The following is a 17,829-nucleotide window of genomic DNA, read 5'->3' as shown; positions in this document are numbered from 1 at the left end:
CAGTAGCGTGCCTTTGGATATTGATACAAAAACAGATACTGCCGCTGGCTATAGCAAGGTGACTGATTGTAGCCCGGTGCAGAAGGATCATGAGAAGTGCGGTGATGTCAAAGAAGCTTTCGCCACCCTGCCATCTGGTGGTAACATGAACAAGCAGGTCAAGCTGCCGCGAGGGCTTCCAAAAAAAAAATTGGAGCTCAAGCCCTTGGGTTCCATTTTTACGACGACGAGGTCACCAAGACTAAATGATCAGGAGATACTAGTCCCAATTGCCTCAGCACGGTGCCTTTTTCAGCTACCAATTGCCTCACATGAAAGCTGTGGTTCTCGAGATTCGAGCATGCGGAGGCAGACACAACTACGACTATACATCCTGCTAAGGCCACAGGACTATAGTCGACGCCAGATTTGACGAGGTCGCCGTGCCAGGCTTGAAGCACAGTCGGTGAAGCAGAACTTACGTGTAGCTCCAGCAAACTGAAGTGATCAGGGCTGACGTCTGTACTTCGTCAACCCATCTTTTTTCGACTGGCCGCCGACGGGTAGCAGACCGCCCGGCTACGCTGAGTGTCGTATGTCGTGTTATAGGTTGGGGGCGACCGCCCAACCCACGCACATGTCACCCAAGACGGAGGGCTTGTTGGCCCGTGAGCAGACCCCGTTGCGGGTTGTTTACCCGCTTGACAGTTCGAGCTGTTTCCGCAAGACCAGGCTGCCGGCGCTGTGAGTGTTTCTGGCCCGTTTCCGTGCGAGTTGCGGAAACCCCTCATGTGTTCCTCTTCTGTCCTGTTCACTCGGGCCGGACCTCGCGTCAGTGTGGCTGATTGGGAAACCACGGGCGCGGTTGCGTGTCTGCAAGGGCGGGCTGATGTGGACATGGGACTTCCGTGGTACTCCGCCTTCATGGTAGTTCAGACGAAAGATGGACTCGTCTAATCAAAGCACATGATAGCAGGGTGGGAAAATCGGCAGCTCGGTAGGTGCGGGATCCGGACGAGTTGAGGGCCAGCCATGTGAAGATATTGAGAATGGCCGCGAATCTCTGACCGGTTGCTCAAAAAAAAACAAGTAGCACAAGGCGTACAGGAGTCGGCACTTTGCTTTGAGATTTGCGCGACGTGCAGGATCGGGCATATGCCAGGACCCGTCGGTGGCAGGACACTTTGATGGCACACAAGATCACAAGATCACGATGTACCGGTCAAGTCATACATAGATCATGCGAGTCGTGCTCTCATCCTACCCACCTGGTATTGCCATCCGAAGGGAAAATATGCCTTCGTCTGGTGGATAGTATGCTTACCTAGGTACTGTATTGATGCTTCATTGGTTTCTGCTGGCTGACTCGCATGCTGACTGTCAACACTTGTTGTTCTGTGTCAGGAGCCTTACAGCGAGCAGGCACGCATTGGCGCAGCTGACGTCATGGGGGAGCTGATCTGAAGATGAAAGACGTGGAATTTGTCAGTCCAAGAGACAGTGCGCATGGGCCGGTCTCCGCCCGAGGTGTAAACAAATGCAAAAGAAGGGACGGTTGCGCGGCTGGGGTCACGCAATTAATACTGGACCAGGCACTGCGGTTGGTATAGTGGCAACGATATTAATAGATTGACTGGGCGACGAGCGAGTGTGTGTGGGCACATTGTGTTGGAATTTACTGAGTGATTGATTGTCGAGAGTCTTGGGTGACAGAGTGAGTGGGTGGTTGGTGGTCGGTTCTCCTGCTCGAGCTTAAGTTTGAAACAAAACCTGCGGCACGAGCCCGAGTCTCGGCAGGTTGTCGCATGTTTCACAACCCCTGGGAAGGTCGCGCAGTGGCGTGCCACCCCCACTTGTACTTCTTGTCCTCCCGACAAGCGGCCGAAAAGGGGATCATCAAGCCTCAAGTCGAGATTCTGCAAACGATGGAACTGGCCGTCTGGGCCTCTTGAAGTGGCTGCAGGAGTGGACCGCGCAGGTACGAGGAGCGAGAGACTGGCAGGGCTGCATCGGAACTTTATCGTCACGACTGTGAGAGGCCGTTGCAGAAGACCACACACACACACACACACACACACAGCTCAGTCGCTTTGCATTCTAGAAGGGCAGCCTCTAACTCCAACAGGCCCCAGATCCCGCCATCGGTTGTTTCGGAAGACATGTCAAGTCATGTCGCGAGAGCAGGGTGTGGGACGGGGTCGCTCACGCTCACCGTCACAGTAACAGATCTAAGCTCTCGTCTCGCCTATTTAAGGTAGTGGGGGCTCTGGGGTCTGTTAGCGGCTAATGTAGCTTCATCCCCAGTCCGTCTGCAGGGGCGTCCCATCCCAGCGCGCGCCCCGGTCGGCATTAGCGGCTTGGCCCTCAGAGCCTCCTCGCCTTGGGCTCGACGACAGCTGGACCCCCGATTTCTTGTCTTGGCCTCGTCCTCTTCCTTCTCGATAGCCTCTCCATGAGATAGGCGATGGCTTTATACCCCACCGGAATTGGATTATGCAACTATATTCAACTTAAGGTTCGTTGACAACTCATGCACTCGCTATTCTCATGCGATGTCGTTGTCTTGCATGACGATAGAAAAGTGAGAAAAAGAGAGACGACTGCAACAACACAAGTCAGGTAATATCGAGCTCTGATTCCCATGTCTGTCCAATGCTCGCACCAGTGCTCCCGACGACGCAGCCCGAGTGTCGTCCTGTACGTTGTGCAATGCAATGCAATGCATCTGTCCAACAGCGTTCTCGGACTCGTACTCGGCGTCCGCAGACAACGCAGGGACGCCGTCGTCGAGCTCGAACCTACCTTGCTTGGTCCGTTCCTTGGCCAGTGGGCGCGTGGCTGCGGCGCTGTAGCAGACACGTGGGGCTCAAGCGAAGCTGGCAGCGTTTGAAAAAACAACTCCACACTCCAGGTTCGGGCCAGAGTCCGGACGACCGAGGTGGATTGCGTATTCCGATTTCGAGTTCGATTTTGATTTCGATTACTAACAGCAGAGGTTCCGCGTATTAGGCCTGCATGGCACGGCTAGAGTGCCGGCATGAGGGCCAAGGCTGAAGCATGTTGGTGTCGCGGGGGCGGAGCCGCGTCGAGGATCGGCATCTCCTGGCGAGGGACCCATGCAGTCGAGTGGAAATCGGGCCAAGTCGAGGCACAGTCGAGCCCAGTCGAGCCCACTTCAGATCGTGTCTCCCATTGTCGGGCCTTGGGGCCGTCACACCCATCAGCACGATCGGGAGCTACGTTCCTAGACAGATACTAGACAGGTACGTGCGACTCGAGCCAACCCAGCGGGAGATCAATGCGTTGCAGGCTCCAGGCCTGCTGCTAGCAAGTCCCTAGGCAGGTCCAAGTGGTGAGTGGTGGGTTGCAGGTGGTCTTTCGGATCCACCGTTACAGCCAACGGCGATAGCGTACGGCAAATTCTCCTAGTCTCTTGCCGTTGCACTGTTGCACTAGGGTTTCCTGTTGGCGATTCCGTACCATCTTGTCGGGGAATACACCAGCCTGTCTGCCTGTGTGTTGCCTTGGCTGGTGGCAGGTACCTCTCACGCTCTCATCTCCGTCTCCGTCTCTGTCTCTGTCTCTGTCCTCTCCTTTGTCTCCTCCGACTCAGAGATTCACGACTTTACATGCCCCCCTTGTTGTCTGCTGTGATACTTTCCTTTCCTATACTTTAGATTCTAATTGCCCTGGGTAAACAAGCAAGAAATTCAACTCAGTCAACAGCCTTGGCAGCAGGTTCTGTTTATTTGTGGGCTTTATTTGTTTTCGACCCATATCCATACCTGTGCCCATACCCATACTTTCTTCCCTTCCATTACCTGGGCCTACACGGTACCTACCTAATACTTGCGGCAGGGCGTCACAGCATCATCCCATCCCGTCCCGTCCAATCCACCTGGACTGCACCTGCCACAACCGACGTCTCTGTCTCCGTCTCTGCCCGTGGTTTCCCTTTTCACCTCGTCGCCCCGCCCTCCCTTCCATCGTTTTTGTCCTGTCCTGTCCTGTCTTGTCCTGGTCGGACCAAGTCAAATCAAGTCAAACCCAAGTTCAATCAGCTCGACTCGAGCCTCTCTGCCATCTCCGCCATCTTCGACATTTACCTTTGCCTTCCCTTTCCCACCTCTGTCTTGGCACCACCTGACCTCCTTCTGCGCCGGGTCACGCAGACACGCACCTTCCCTCGAGGCGCGTCACCCCCAATCAGCACTCAGCATCTTGCTGCTCGGGCTGATCAAACAATCCAAGTCTTCGAGCTTGTGGCTGCCTATACCCGCTGCCAGCCTCCACGAAAACCAACTTCGAGATATCGGCCGAGTCGCTCACTCATGTTGAGCCACGCTCGAGTTCCTTGAAGCTGCTCCCCCACCTCCACCACGTGTCGCCTCGGGCAGCTTCACATCACCGTCTAACCCACCCCTAATTATCTAGTATGGAGAGGAAGAAGTGTTTGCCAGTCTCACACCCTTCCTCGAGAACGTCCTCGCCGGCCTCGCGAAAGACTGACTCCATGTTGCCTTTACCCGTTCAGGCCTCCTCGAGGTTCCCCATGCGGGCCCTCCTCAGTCATTGCCTCTACCGACGGGTCATGATATGGGCTATCACCGTCACCATCCTCTTGTGCCTGGTGCTTTTCTCGAGTGGAGTGCAGACCCGACATGGCAGGATCTTGGATCTGGTCGACTTCAGGAAAGGCAGCCACTCCGAGACCACTAAAACCGGCCTTGGCAAAGGTTCCGCAACCATTGAGCAGCAAGTGACCATCGAGAAGTCAAAGGAGGAGGGCAAGAAGGAAGATGCCAAAGGCCGAGATCCTCTCCATTGGCTGGAGTACAAGCAGTAAGTTCGAGCTGAAGGGCAACTTGCTCGCCTCAAGGGTCAGATTTCTAACCAAGTCTGCAGCATGGACGGCTACTTCAATGGCATCAAGGCCCTGGTACCCCTAAAGGAGCATGTCGCCGAGTTTCCAGCCAGGCCAGATACCCCGCCTGTCATCACCGTCTCTCTCCAAACCGCTCTTCCGACTCCTACAGTTTATGCCCCACACCCGGACTATCAGTCATCGGAATATGTAGAGAAGCACTATCCTGTGCAAACATGCTACCTCAACGAAGAGAAGCAAATCCCAGCCCCGGATTTGTACGTGTACGATGGACTTCCACAGGGCGTCGCGAGGCCTGCATTGGGATCATACGAGCTCCTGGGACTTCGAGATGACATCTGCTACGATCGATTTGGCCGATATGGACCCTACGGTCTGGGTTACAGCCTCAAGGACGGCGGTGTTGGAGAGGGCATGGATACCGAGAGCGAAGGAAGCGAGTACGTATGGAACAATACCGGCAAGATCGACTACCACAACATGAACTGGGGAAAGCTTCAGAAGCGCTGTGTCGAGAAGAACCGTGCACGATTTTTCGAACCCGAGGACAGGGAGATTGAGAAGAACGACAGCGAGAAGGACGCCCAGTCGCGTCTCGGCAATGCGTCAAAGCAAAAGATAGGACGTATTGCGATCGTGATACGAACCTATGTTGGATTTCAGTGGACACATCTCGCCATCCTCAACTTCCGCGCCATGATCTCCGAGTTGTCCTTGCGTTCAGGTGGTGAGTACGACGTGCACTTCCTCCTCCACGTCAAAGACAAGGAACAACCAATCTGGGCCGACGCGGAAACCGTGCAAAAGATCCTTGACTCAAACATGCCACCCGAATTCCATTCCATCACTTCCCTGTGGTCTGAGCCGCAGATGAAGCTGCTGTATCCCGGGCACTTTGGAGATGCATTTGAGAACCCATCGAACGGCGACATTCACGGTGTTTACCGTTCTGCCCACATGCCACTGCAGCATTTCGCAATGATGCACCCCGAGTACGAGCACTTTTGGAACTGGGAAATGGATATGCGCTATGTCGGAAATTACTACGAATTGTTCGACCGGCTCGGTGCCTGGGCCAAGAAGCAGAGTCGAGTCGAACTTTGGGAGCGCTCACAAAAATACTACATCCCCGAGTACCACGGCAGCTGGTCCAACTTTACAGACGTTGTTCACCAAGAGACTGACGCGTCTGGCCGTCGAACAATTTTTGGGCCCGTCATCTTTCCTGGTCGCCAGGCTCTACGTGCGCAAGAGCGCGGGTTCAGCTTCATGCCTGATACATGTGCCAGCGGAGGAAACATCACAGAGTGCGGCATAGGCGAGGAGGCGGACCTAATTACCCTCAATCCCATATTTGACACGGACGAGTCCGGCTGGGTTTTTGCTAAAGATGTGTCTGGATACGACCGCAACATGCCAGTTCCGCCTCGGCGTTGTGCAATCGTCACAGCCTCCCGATTGTCCAGGCGTCTACTCCAGGTCATGCACGAAGAGACATGGCGTCTGCACCATAGCATGTTTTCCGAGATGTTCCCGGCCTCGATGGCACTGCATCACGGAATGAAAGCTGTGTACGCACCACATCCCGTTCTGATTGACAGGAAATGGGACATCGACAGGGTCGACTGGGCTTTCAACGGAGGCCGTTCTCACAGTACCAGTGGCCGCGGCTCGCCATACGATCTCGACAACGAGCACAACCACGCAGGCACTAGCTGGTATTATAACAGTGAGTTTGCGGGTCTGTTATGGCGCCGCTGGCTGGGTTACGCCCAGTATGACGGACGCGGTGACAACGGTGGACGCGCTGGGGAGGGGACCCTACGTGGAGGAAAGGCAGAGGAAAGCCGACCAGACAGCACGGGCCGGTTATGTCTGAGGAGCATGCTCGTGCATCCCATCAAGTGGGAGAACCCATCGGAGAGAACCTAGGGAGGGTTTCACCATTCCCTGCCTGACAGCGATCAGGACAGGAGAACGATTTGCATTTTGAACGCACAGCGAGGGGAGATGACCAACATGATCCACTGATCGATGGATGGATGCTTTAACATCATGTCTGAAGCAAAACAAGAAGGCAGCATTGTCAGCTTTTGATCCGAGGTCCCGGATGGTTTCTCGGCAACGTCATTGGGCCTTTTTGGGGGGACCGCATTTTCGGCGAATGGCGCAAATTAGTACATTCTGAGTACTGCATGAACATGATGTACATATTGATCAACACTGGGAGATAGATCACGCGAGATACACACACTTTACGATAAAATGCCACAGGCCATTTCCGTACAACCAGAGTCAGTGGAGAGTTCGGAAGTAATAGGTGCCTCGGGGACCTGATATTAGGGCATGTCGGACAAAGACTTCCTTGGTGATCTGAAGAGACAGAACCGTCGTATAGAATCAAGACCTGGAAGTTAATGAAATCCATAGTGCTACAGCAGACTTCGCTTGAGTGATTTGTTTTCGTACATGGGTTTGAGGAGGAGGACAGGGAAATTTCACACAGCAATGTCTCCAATGTTACCATGCAGGCCATTCTGAAGCGTTCAAGATATGAATTGGGAGCAAAATTCAGGCCCTCGTTGGCTTCTCTCAGCGGGCGTAGACTGGGGATGAGATGCTGAATAAAGTCAGCTTTTAAGAGCTTTTAAGAATGGGCGTGGAACGTCCTTCCGCGACTGGCTTGCCATTCTCTTCCCTCTCTGAGTGAAGGCTGACTTTGTGGCAGACAAAGTCCTCCCTGTCTGCCTGCTATTTTGTTGAGGTGCTCATCCGAGCATTGGAATGCAGGTGGATTTTTTCATTGAGAGACATACAGCCCGGTGCTAATTGGAAAATGGCCTGATATCAGGTCGCTTCAAAAGGTGTGTGAGGGCAGATCTATCTACTTCGGTTATATGTGCTCTAATCCAGACTTGGAGCGGTGTGCGTAATCGAAGATCACTTCAATTTGTTCCTTCGACATTGTAGACTATTCTGGGTAAGTGAGTTTGATCCTAAAAATATCTATTTTCAACGTGATCTCTATCTCAGTCTGGTCTGATAACATTTGAAGTGTCAGAGATACGGCGACGGCTTATTCCCAGAGGATGCAATGACCTAACTATTCGGCATCATCATTGAAGGCAGTGTACCTACATGTTTCGCATAATTAGAACACAAATAGCAGCATACAGCAGAGACACCAATCAGAAAGGAAAAGCTCGTAAAACCGACATGGACCACTGTCGAAGGCAAGTCCTTCATACTAAAGCCTCAAAGCCTTGTTTCCCTCTAGCTGTATCACATCAACACACCTCACAACCAACACCCAAAGCCCCACAAACCTGGGTGAGCGAAGATCAAACCTCATCTCAGGGTTTATCTCATCGTCCAGTGCTCACTCAGTTGACCCAGCCCACGAACCGCTGTGCGACTTGGCTCACGTAGGCGGAATTGCCAGCGCCGTTGGGAGCGAGGCTCAAGTCCGAGGGGATGACGCTGCCTGAGTTATACTCGCGCAGGGCAGGGTAGATGGACTGCGGCGCGTTCTGGTCACCCCAGTCGACCAGGTTCCTCTTGTAGTGCTGTGTGCCGCAGTCCACCATGTAGGTGATATCAGCCTGGGATACGGGTGGGTGGGTTAGCAAATGTTGGGGTGTGGGCCCCGCTGGGCGGAGTGCTGGGGGTCTTTTCTGCATACCTGGGCGAGATCGTTCTGCCTGTCGAAGCCGTGGCATCCGCTTGCTTGCATCAGGCCGCCCGTGGCCTGGCCGTCCGCGTTCCAGGTCGTCACCACTCCGACGCCCCCGTGGCTCTCCTCCATCATGATGCCTAGAAGGACTCGGGGGTCGATGCCGGAGGAGCTGGCGACGCCGGTGATTGCGGTATAGATGCGGTTCACTGTGAATATTTTGTTAGTTTCTTCCACTTATTATTTGTTTTCTTTGGGGGGGGAGGGGGCAACATGAGTGATTTGTTGACCAGCTTCAATGTTAGAACGCCAGGTGGAGTTCGAGCTGGTGAGATTCGTTTGGAGCCGTTTGTGCGAAGGCCCGTTGAGAGAAGGTTTTCAAATTTTGCTTACCATCCTGCTGAGTGCTTCCAGCCGCAAGCATGGAGGGCTTGTTGGAATTGAACTGCGTACAAACACGACATTTTCAATGTTAGTGAGCCTTATCACATCTCAAACGTGCGTGTCAGTAAGACGGAACTGTGTGGAAAGGAAACGTACCATGCTGTCGAAGCCCACCCACGTGTTCATGGCAGGGAAGCTCGACCAAGGACCGGAGTAGAAGTTGCTGGCTGGCCGAGCGTCGCTCGTGAATGGAAGGGCTGACTGCCTGCCATTTGCCTGGGCCAAAGCGCTTGGAGCGCCAAAGGCGCTGGACAGGTTACAAGCCAGGACGGCAACGATGAGTGGTGTGATAGACACCATAGTGGCAAGTTAGTGGTGAATTGATGAATAGATGGTCGATATGGCTGTCAATACGAAACACGAGTTCTTAAGACGAGGAAGGAACAGAGGTTATCGAATTGAGCTGGATTGGGTTTGATTTGTAGAAGATCGAGGTCCGAGAAATCAGCAAATATTACGAATCTCTTCATGGTGTCTCGGCTTTCATCCAACAGTGAATCACTCTGAACGTCTTCAAATGGTCCTGTTATGCGAAAGGAATCGCAGAAGGCAGTGAGTCAATGATGGATTCGGCTTACCGTTGTAAGACTTTCATTGCGGCCATTCACCAGCGATGATTAAAGTTGAAGCAAGTGATTGTATCTTCCAGTGTGTAAACATCGCCACATATGTGTTTATTAATGCCTGCGTACAGTGTATCAATCCAAAGGGTCACAGTTCCCGCACGCGACTGCAAGTCTCTTTGTAGGTAAGCAGTTGTAGTATTTGTTGTTCTCAAGTATGTTGAATTGTACATTGACATATTCTGTGGTCAGAAGAATCCAGTGTCACTCATTTTGGTGCTAATACTGACTAAATCGTTTGAAAAAGTTGCATATCGTTGAAAACATCGGTGCCGTTTGGCTAGCCAAGTGTTTACCATGGTTTGTAGAGCGTGCGCAGCCTTGATTCTTGAAACCAAGCCTAACAACTGCTAAGCAAAACAGACAGGCCGTCATGCGTATATCGTAGAAATGGTCACTGGAATAAACTCTCATCCGGTTTCTAAACGGCCCTGTTCTTCAGCGCGATGCTGGGACAGGTGTCGAGTAAAGTGAAAAGGTGTGCCCGAGTGGTATGCAGTGTGCATTGAAATGCGGCACAGCATATCTTATGTTTGGGTTAGATTTCTCATCCCCTTGATACTGGCCTCATGAGCTTGATAGCGGCAATTTGTTTGCGGACAATGAATTTGTCAGTGATGAGAACGCTGTCCGAAAATCAGAAGTCGAGAAATGCGGAACGGCTGGAGGCTAGAGGAATCTTCTTGATGGTAGAAGCCGAGCAGTGAGTTGGCATATGAATGTGAAAATGTGAGGTCTCAAACGGTACATCATCGGGAAGTGCGGCAGTGAGAACTTCCTACTTGCCAGCGACATAAATGAGAGCTTTGGAATGCTGTAAGAAGATACTTCAGCTTCACAACGTGAGATTGCTCACCAGGTATTGCAATAACAACCCCGCGCTGCTTGTACAGTATGATGAGCATGTATATTTCTAACAAATAATTAATGGTTTCTAAGATAATTTGTACTTGGTGCTAAATGTATATCATCATGATCTCGGGAATGCTTGCCAGTCCTCCAAGTGTGCTCCTGAATCCAGCTCCGCACATGCATGATACTCTTTATAGTCCGGCCGGCCGCACTGTATCACATGTATTATATAATACAGTGCTGACGCTTCTTTGTATCTTATATCTGTGGGATTAACGACTTCAACCGTCGATTGGAACATTCAAGGCGGCTAGAATTAGCCCACCCAGTATTTCAGTATTCTTGTTTGGCTCTAATGTTACAGTTCCACTTCTCGATCTGGTTGTAGGTCATCACTCCACACGACGCGATCAGCAATTGGTTTCCCGTGTTTCTAATTCTGAAATAACGAGCATCCTGACGACATATTTGCAACAGCGTACTTGTGTGCTATTCACAGACCAGCTGTAGTATAGCTACCAGGATACTTCATGACATCCGCACCATATACTCTACCCCACATTCTCATATCTCCGGAGAATCTTCAACAAGAGAACTTGCTTGATCGGAATCTTGGGGTGCGTGCCGAGATTTCAATGTGCAAAGGTGCGTGCCAGTTGCAATCAACATAACCAGCATCGTAATGCAAGTCATCAAGAAGATGATGTATAAATTCGGCGACAAGAACATGACCAGCTCATCAGTATTCGTAGGTTCATCGTACTTGTCAGGCGGCCAAAAAGCCTTATCCAATGCTTTTGACTGCTTCGACCCAACTCCGATACTAGTAGCCAGGAGCCCGTCCACGAACACTTGGGCAGCCCAGTAATATACTGAACGACGGCGACTTGATTCTGGGGTCGTGTCGAAGATAACTGTCGCCAAAAAGAGGTGGAGAAAGCCTGCCAACGGGGCGCCCACCAAGACGGCGCCTGGGAGGGTCGAGATTATTGTTGAGAGAGAGTATGACACCCCAATATCCAGGAAAAGCACGGCCAAGAACCATGCCATTAGGGCAATGACGAGCAACGTAGTGAAGACAAAAGTATTCTTGGCAAGCTGGCTGGCTCCAAACGTGGATTTCTCCAGATACCTGAGGCATCTGAGGCTGCCTTGTGGAAGCGCATCCGCATCCGCATCGATCATCGAACCAGAGGACCTCGTCCTGGTAAGGGTGTTGAAGATGGCAGGAGAATGTGGGATATCTTTCCCTGTGGAGAAGGTCAGTACTCCCTTGTTGTTGCCATGTTGATATGTGGGATACGGACCGATGCCAAGAGGTGAAGCCTCTGAATTACTGCTTGGCTGCAGTTTACTGTCGCTGGGGGCAATTGACCTTAGAAATCCCACCACAGGTGCGATGAGGAGGAACACAGGCAGAATCTGTCCGAAACTCCAGGTTCCGCCACGATAGTCACCCTGAGGTGTGCGGTAGCCGTGAACCAAGTAGTCGGGATCGGGGTTTAGTGCGCCTTCTACCGTGTAAAATTCAGTTGAGATCTGAAGGATTCTGCTCAAGCCATACAAGGCGAGGAAGCAAACCCAAAGGATCTATGGCATGTGTGAGCCACAAGAGTGAACGTAGCACGCTTGCCTCTTCGCGGTGGCACTTACCTCGAAGAACATAGAAGACCATAAGAGTAGCCAGGTCCGTAGGAGCAGAAAAACACATAAAAATGGCCGTACTACCAATTCTCGCCACATTACTTCTTGCCATGCTCTTGTGAAATGCTTATTCGCCATTCTGCGGAGCACCGTCTGAGTACTCGAGCTCAAAGACGCCCTTCTCGATTTTGTAGTTGAGAGAAGTTTAGGGGTTATTCTTCCCAATCGAACAACAAAACTGAAGCACATTAATGCTATGGCCAATATTGCTGAGCCAAACTGGGCCGCAGTCTGTGTCAGCATGTCGGTATCGCCCCACTGAAGCCCCAAAGACACCGAGTGAAGATTGTTGGCCATGAACTGCGGACTGAAGAAGCAGGTGGCGTTGCAGTTCCAGGTCAGTATGAGGTCTTCTCCACCATCGTCCTCGGATATTGTGATGGCTGCCATAGGCACCATCGCAACTACGAGAACAATGAGCAGGATACCCATGAGTATCGTTCGAGATTTTCGTTCCCAGGAACGTCCGTGGAGATGTTTGGACATGATGCTTAACCCGGACAGGTGCGTAACGGTTGCAAACCAAGCGAGGTAGCACACCATCTGCCAGTGTGCCCCCTTGAGGACTGGTAGGGATACGAAACCGGCGAGCAGAATACCTAATCCTGTTAAGATTTGCAAATCACACATATTAAGATTGCCCTGCGAGTGAGTAATACGATCAGTTTCTATGCTCGTTGGCTAGTACCCGACGAAGGGCAAACTTGCCTCTCCTAGTGCTTCGTTCAGGCGATATTGATTACGCTCCAAACAGAATGCAAGCCGGGGAAGCCTTTTCCGGCCCCAACCTCGCATACTTCTAAGCACCCAGTCATCAACTGGGTTGACCGGTGCTGCACTACAGATAGCAGGATCGTATGCCCAGAAGTAATACAGGACCATAAAGGCTATGGCGATAAAGGCCCCGCCAACGAAGCCGACAATGACCTGGTGATGTTTGAAGATGTCAGCAGCGCTTCTGGACATACAGGTAGAGATTCTCCAGGATTTACCCCAGTGCCGGCAAGGTCATCGATGCCCACCGGATAGTCTCCGCAAGAAACCTCGCAGGCCGAAAGCCACTCTGAAGACATACTGTAAACGATGCGCCAGGATTGAGCTCGTCTTCTATTGTCTGTCCTGAAATGGAATTTCTTTACATGCTTCAAATGTGCGTGTTGACAAAATGTGCCAGCTGAAAACCAGAGCCCCACTGAGCCAGGCTGCCTGATCCTTCGGGACAGGGATGGGAGCGTAGAGATAGTGAGGGTCGGACCGCATACTACATCGTGAGCATGGGTTGATGTTCCTACATCGCATGCGCCACGTTACGTGAGTTTTCGGAAGCTTAACTTCAGAACTGTCTTACTTATTTCTTGGAGACAGCAATTGTAAATACGTTTCGGTCAACATTTCCTCGTGTATGCATTGATTAACAGGTTCCAGACCATATGGCTCGAATATGTCCAATTGACCCAGACTCTGTCGCAGGCAGACAAGACCATTGTCCTGACGTCTTTTGGTCCGTTTCGTCCACTCGTGAACTGTGTCTCTAGCTGTTTGTGTTCATGTTGAAAGCTCAAGATTTACCTTGTGTCTTAAGCGGCAATTCAGGTCAGGACTAACACATGCATGATCAAGACAGGGCCTACCTATTCTTTTACGTCAATAGGTCAAGAAGCGAAGCAGGAGAAAACCTTTACAGTTAACTCAAATTCCAAAAGTCTGCTGTTCTACTGCCGAGGCCAGCAATTTGCTTTCACATTGACAATGTTGATGTTGGCGCGAGGGGCCCTGGAGATAACTTCACATTGTGCAAACTGGACAGTTTCAGCACTGCCACTGTGGACATCTAGCGCTGAGAGATGAGGCGTCGCAAACACCAATGATAGCTCGCCAAGGCGGGCGTGCCCGCCGTGGCTGCCGACCTGGAGCCCGCTATTGAGTGCCGCTGAGTATCTGCAGATGTATGCAGGGGAAGCAGGTTTTCAGCATATGGATTTCCACAACGGGAAGTGATTGACAGTGGCTAGCCCTACCACTTGTCAATCAAACCCGCCAGCAGCAACACCGCTGAGGCCTCCGGAATCAGGAGACCTCATCGGATCGACCTCGCTGCTGGGCTCACGCTGGTTGACGTGTGAGGTGATCCAGGCAGGCTGGACATTGGCTGGGTGGGCAGAGACGGCGCCGTCGTCGTGACGAGAGATCATCGACGTTGGGGATAAACATGGCAAGGATAGGCCAAGTGCTTTTGATTAAGAGCAAAGATTAGCCAGTACCTAGGCAGTCTAGTGCAGTGTCTTCAATGAGTACAATATCCGCAAAGCCACGAAGTAACGTCTGTATTTCGGCAGATTATGCCCTATTTTCCACGAGCAAGAGATGGGTGCAATGTCATCCCTTGCCTCGCATGTCGTTGAAAGAAGTTTGTGGCTGGTGCAGGTTGCTGCAGCGAGAAGAACCGGCAGAAAGCGGAGGGTGAATGCGGTTTCAGGACCAGCCCATCAATCAGATCGCGCTATAGGTCCACCGGTGTTCTAGGCTGGTGTAGGGATCTGCGACATGGTGCCACAACGCCCATTGTAGTCTGGACAGGCGCGTCGCGGCCAAGGTAGACAGACTATGATCTCACCGGCCAGCGACAGCCCAGGCTGTCGACTAGGGCGCTCGGAAATTGCTGCCCTGGTCGATGATTTGAAGATGGGCTGACCACGAGGACACGGCAGATCTGGAGAGGCACCCAATTGTGGCTCCTGAGCCAACTGTCTCGACCGGGGTACACGACCATGACGTATCACAGGGGCAGAATCTTGGAACCTGATGCAGGTCTCACGACGTAAAACAGTGAACCATGGCGAGATGATAGGTGCTCAGGACTCGTCCGAATAGCTTCATGGCCGTGGCAGCGCTTGTAACGGATACCTGGCACGCCTGGGAACCTGAGAACCTGGGAACCATCGCAGGCCCCTGGCAAATAACGGGGGCGGCGACACACGTCTGGACCGTGGACCGTGGATGTGACTGTGACTTGTCCAATCTGGCTTGCAGCCTAGTTTTGCCCTGGCCACGACGTTGAGAGCAGAAGCGTGCGACTCAGCGTGACTGGTGACTGTCAGGAGCACAGCGGGCCATCTTCAATAATAAATAGCCACCCACTGTTTGTGGTACCTCCTTGCGTCGCGCTCCTGTTTGTGGGCTCCTCCAGCTTCAATAAGACAGGCAGCAATAACCAGCGTCCGGTTTTATACCAGCACCACTTTACCTCGCCTTGTTATTATACCAAATTTATACCTGTCTCCCAGTCTTGAGGCAAGTCAACCGCCAATATGATCTTGACCGATCTCGTCTCCATGATCTTCCGCCTAGCGGAGGTAAGTCGTTGCCACCACCTGAGCCACAAATGTGTATACGCGTAGGTGCTGACTCTCGCTTCATAGCTGGCCTTCGCAGCCATCGTCGCCGGTATAACGGGCAACCACCTGCACGCCAGCCGGGGCCAATCATCCTGGTCCCTAGGCCGCTTCATCTACGCCGAAGTCGTCGCCGGCCTCTCCATCCTGCTGGCCCTCCTCTGGCTGCTCCCCTTCTCCGGCAGTTTCATCCACTGGCCTGTCGACCTGATCATATCCTTCGCCTGGTTCGCCGTCTTCGGCCTGCTGGTGGACTGGCTGCATGGCAGCTGCGGTAACACCTTTGACTGGAGCGGCATCGGCCTCCATGGGAACAACTGCGGCTCATGGAAGGCTGACGAGGCGTTTGCGTTCCTGTCTGCCATCTGCTGGCTCGTCTCCGCCCTGCTTGGCATCTACTGGGTGCGCCGCCACACTGCAACTGGGACTCAGACCACCACTCGGAGGAGGCGCTGGTACCGCTCGCGTGTCTAAGGCGGACGCTTGACGGGCTGAAAGTTTGGCGTGATGAATGACAGTTGCTGTCTGTCTGTCTGTCTGTCCTGACTTACGCCTTTCTTGCCGTTGGATGGATTCGAATGACTTCGGACCGCAGCCTGCGACCTCACTCCGACTTCTGCCTGGAGGAGTACGGCTTGTATGCATTCTTGAATGACGGTTGCAAAGCTGCGGTGTGTTGAACCTGGTGTTCTGCTTGGTTTGTTTTTTTCGTTGGGGACGTTGAGCAAGTTGCTCTGGAGTGGTTTTGAACCACGAGATTCGGAAGGGATGATACCATATGTGCATGAAGATTGATACCCTCACTTGATACCACTATAATAACCACAAATCTAATATTAGTGAAAGCGTTTAACTCCAGTCTTGAATTGAAAATCACTCTTGTACCTATCTTCTGCAAGAGGTGACAGTCTCAAGAGCAAAGATAATCTCCAAGGTTGACATGTGGCTGAGCAAGTCTAGGACACAGGCACGCAACTGACCCAAGTGAATGAAGAAACTCCAAACAAACAGAACTCTGGAAAACACACTACGGACAACCATTTGTGACTTGGATTGGAACTTCAAGACGACCATCATCCCTCCCAATCCCATTGACGCTGTGAACAGGTGAATGTCATCGGCTGGCATGGTCTGAGCACTGATTGAAATAACACTCGCCGTCCATGACACCAATACACGGCAACGATGTCGTTCTTCTCCTTCCTGGCCTCCTTATTGCCAACACGCTTCGTCGCCACCGAGTCGCAGAACGAAGACCACGCCGAGATGCAGGCCAAGAATCAGACCGACGAGCACGCCGCCGTCGCTAAGTGGCGCGACAGATTCACCCTCTTTCCCAGACTGCCTCCTGAGCTGCGCCACATGGTAATCATGCAGGCACTCAAGGAGGAAGAATACGCCCGCGTCGTAATCCTCGATCCAGGCACCGACCGTATCTCCCCAACCGTAGAGCTTGCTGCTCGGAGGTCCCCTCTGCTGTTTGTCAACTCCGAATTGCGTGGCATGGCTCTGACCGTCTACACCAAGCTCGACGTCTTTAGCCTCGGCGCTCCGAAAGACGACCAGTACGGCCCCGAGCATGACTGGTACATTTCTCCAATCTCCGAATTTGACTACTTGGGCTACTATGTCGACATTCGCCGACAAATCGACCAGGAGGCCAAAGACTACGGTGTACACAAGGTGAGACCGTCCGACGCGCTTGGTTCTTTGTTCACTATTGCTTAACTTTTTCTTATTCTGACTATTCGCCTGCAGGGCTCGTTGTACATCAACCCCAAGAAAGACATGTTCATCACCGGGGTCATTCCACGCACTGCTGTGCAGTCTCTGTACTTTCGAAGCATCACCGATGATGAATCCGGTCCCTGGGAGCCGACTAGGGACTGCGTCACAGAGCCTCTTCCGCCGTCCGTCTGCGGCAAGATCACCAAGATGCGGGATCTTGAATGGGATCTTGAATACACGGACGTGTGGCGGCATACGTGCGATTTCTGTGGCAGTAGTCACCTCCCATGCTGCACCGAGGACTTCTTCAATGAGAGAGGAGAAGATTGGGTTCCTGACTACCCCCGAGACGTCTACACCAGCGTCGAGTCGTATGGGTTTTACCTACTCGCCTACGGAGACGACGTTCAGGAGTTCCTATGGGATCTCATTATCATGGGTGGCAAGAAATGCCTGGAGGAATGGGAAAGGCGCTACTTGGAGTTTGACTTGAGCATGCTCCAGGAGGAGAACTAATTCGGGCATATGGAGAGCCCCGGGAAACTTCTC

General features: G+C 52.4%; 6 protein-coding genes across 6 annotated transcripts; 3 read left to right on the top strand and 3 right to left on the bottom strand.

Moving 5' to 3' along the window:
* Positions 1–4,492: 4,492 nt before the first annotated feature.
* J7T55_001121 (uncharacterized protein) lies at positions 4,493–6,796 on the top strand (the record flags this gene model as incomplete). The annotated part of the gene is made up of 2 exons (XM_053140406.1): positions 4,493–4,821; positions 4,885–6,796. The coding sequence occupies 2 exons, from the start codon at positions 4,493–4,495 to the stop codon at positions 6,794–6,796; spliced, it is 2,241 nt and encodes a 746-aa protein (XP_052996767.1).
* A 1,451-nt stretch (positions 6,797–8,247) lies between these two features.
* On the bottom strand, positions 8,248–9,281 carry J7T55_001120 (uncharacterized protein; the record flags this gene model as incomplete). Its single annotated transcript, XM_053140405.1, has 4 exons — positions 8,248–8,466; positions 8,547–8,746; positions 8,931–8,982; positions 9,078–9,281. The coding sequence occupies 4 exons, from the start codon at positions 9,279–9,281 to the stop codon at positions 8,248–8,250; spliced, it is 675 nt and encodes a 224-aa protein (XP_052996766.1).
* A 1,739-nt stretch (positions 9,282–11,020) lies between these two features.
* On the bottom strand, positions 11,021–13,233 carry J7T55_001119 (uncharacterized protein; the record flags this gene model as incomplete). Its single annotated transcript, XM_053140404.1, has 4 exons — positions 11,021–12,005; positions 12,348–12,726; positions 12,958–13,087; positions 13,153–13,233. The coding sequence occupies 4 exons, from the start codon at positions 13,231–13,233 to the stop codon at positions 11,021–11,023; spliced, it is 1,575 nt and encodes a 524-aa protein (XP_052996765.1).
* A 639-nt stretch (positions 13,234–13,872) lies between these two features.
* Positions 13,873–14,352, bottom strand: J7T55_001118 (uncharacterized protein; the record flags this gene model as incomplete). The annotated part of the gene is made up of 2 exons (XM_053140402.1): positions 13,873–14,098; positions 14,195–14,352. The coding sequence occupies 2 exons, from the start codon at positions 14,350–14,352 to the stop codon at positions 13,873–13,875; spliced, it is 384 nt and encodes a 127-aa protein (XP_052996764.1).
* A 1,116-nt stretch (positions 14,353–15,468) lies between these two features.
* J7T55_001117 (uncharacterized protein) lies at positions 15,469–16,026 on the top strand (the record flags this gene model as incomplete). The annotated part of the gene is made up of 2 exons (XM_053140401.1): positions 15,469–15,513; positions 15,580–16,026. The coding sequence occupies 2 exons, from the start codon at positions 15,469–15,471 to the stop codon at positions 16,024–16,026; spliced, it is 492 nt and encodes a 163-aa protein (XP_052996763.1).
* A 711-nt stretch (positions 16,027–16,737) lies between these two features.
* On the top strand, positions 16,738–17,796 carry J7T55_001116 (uncharacterized protein; the record flags this gene model as incomplete). The annotated part of the gene is made up of 2 exons (XM_053140400.1): positions 16,738–17,235; positions 17,311–17,796. 2 exons carry the CDS (start codon positions 16,738–16,740, stop codon positions 17,794–17,796), a joined length of 984 nt encoding a protein of 327 aa, XP_052996762.1.
* Between the last annotated feature and the right edge of the window lie 33 nt (positions 17,797–17,829).

The sequence above is a fragment of the Diaporthe amygdali genome (assembly GCF_026229845.1).
Source record: "Diaporthe amygdali strain CAA958 chromosome Unknown NODE_6_length_1560011_cov_65_102424, whole genome shotgun sequence".
Lineage (NCBI taxonomy): Eukaryota > Fungi > Ascomycota > Sordariomycetes > Diaporthales > Diaporthaceae > Diaporthe > Diaporthe amygdali.
This window is presented reverse-complemented; position numbering and strand designations above follow the sequence as displayed.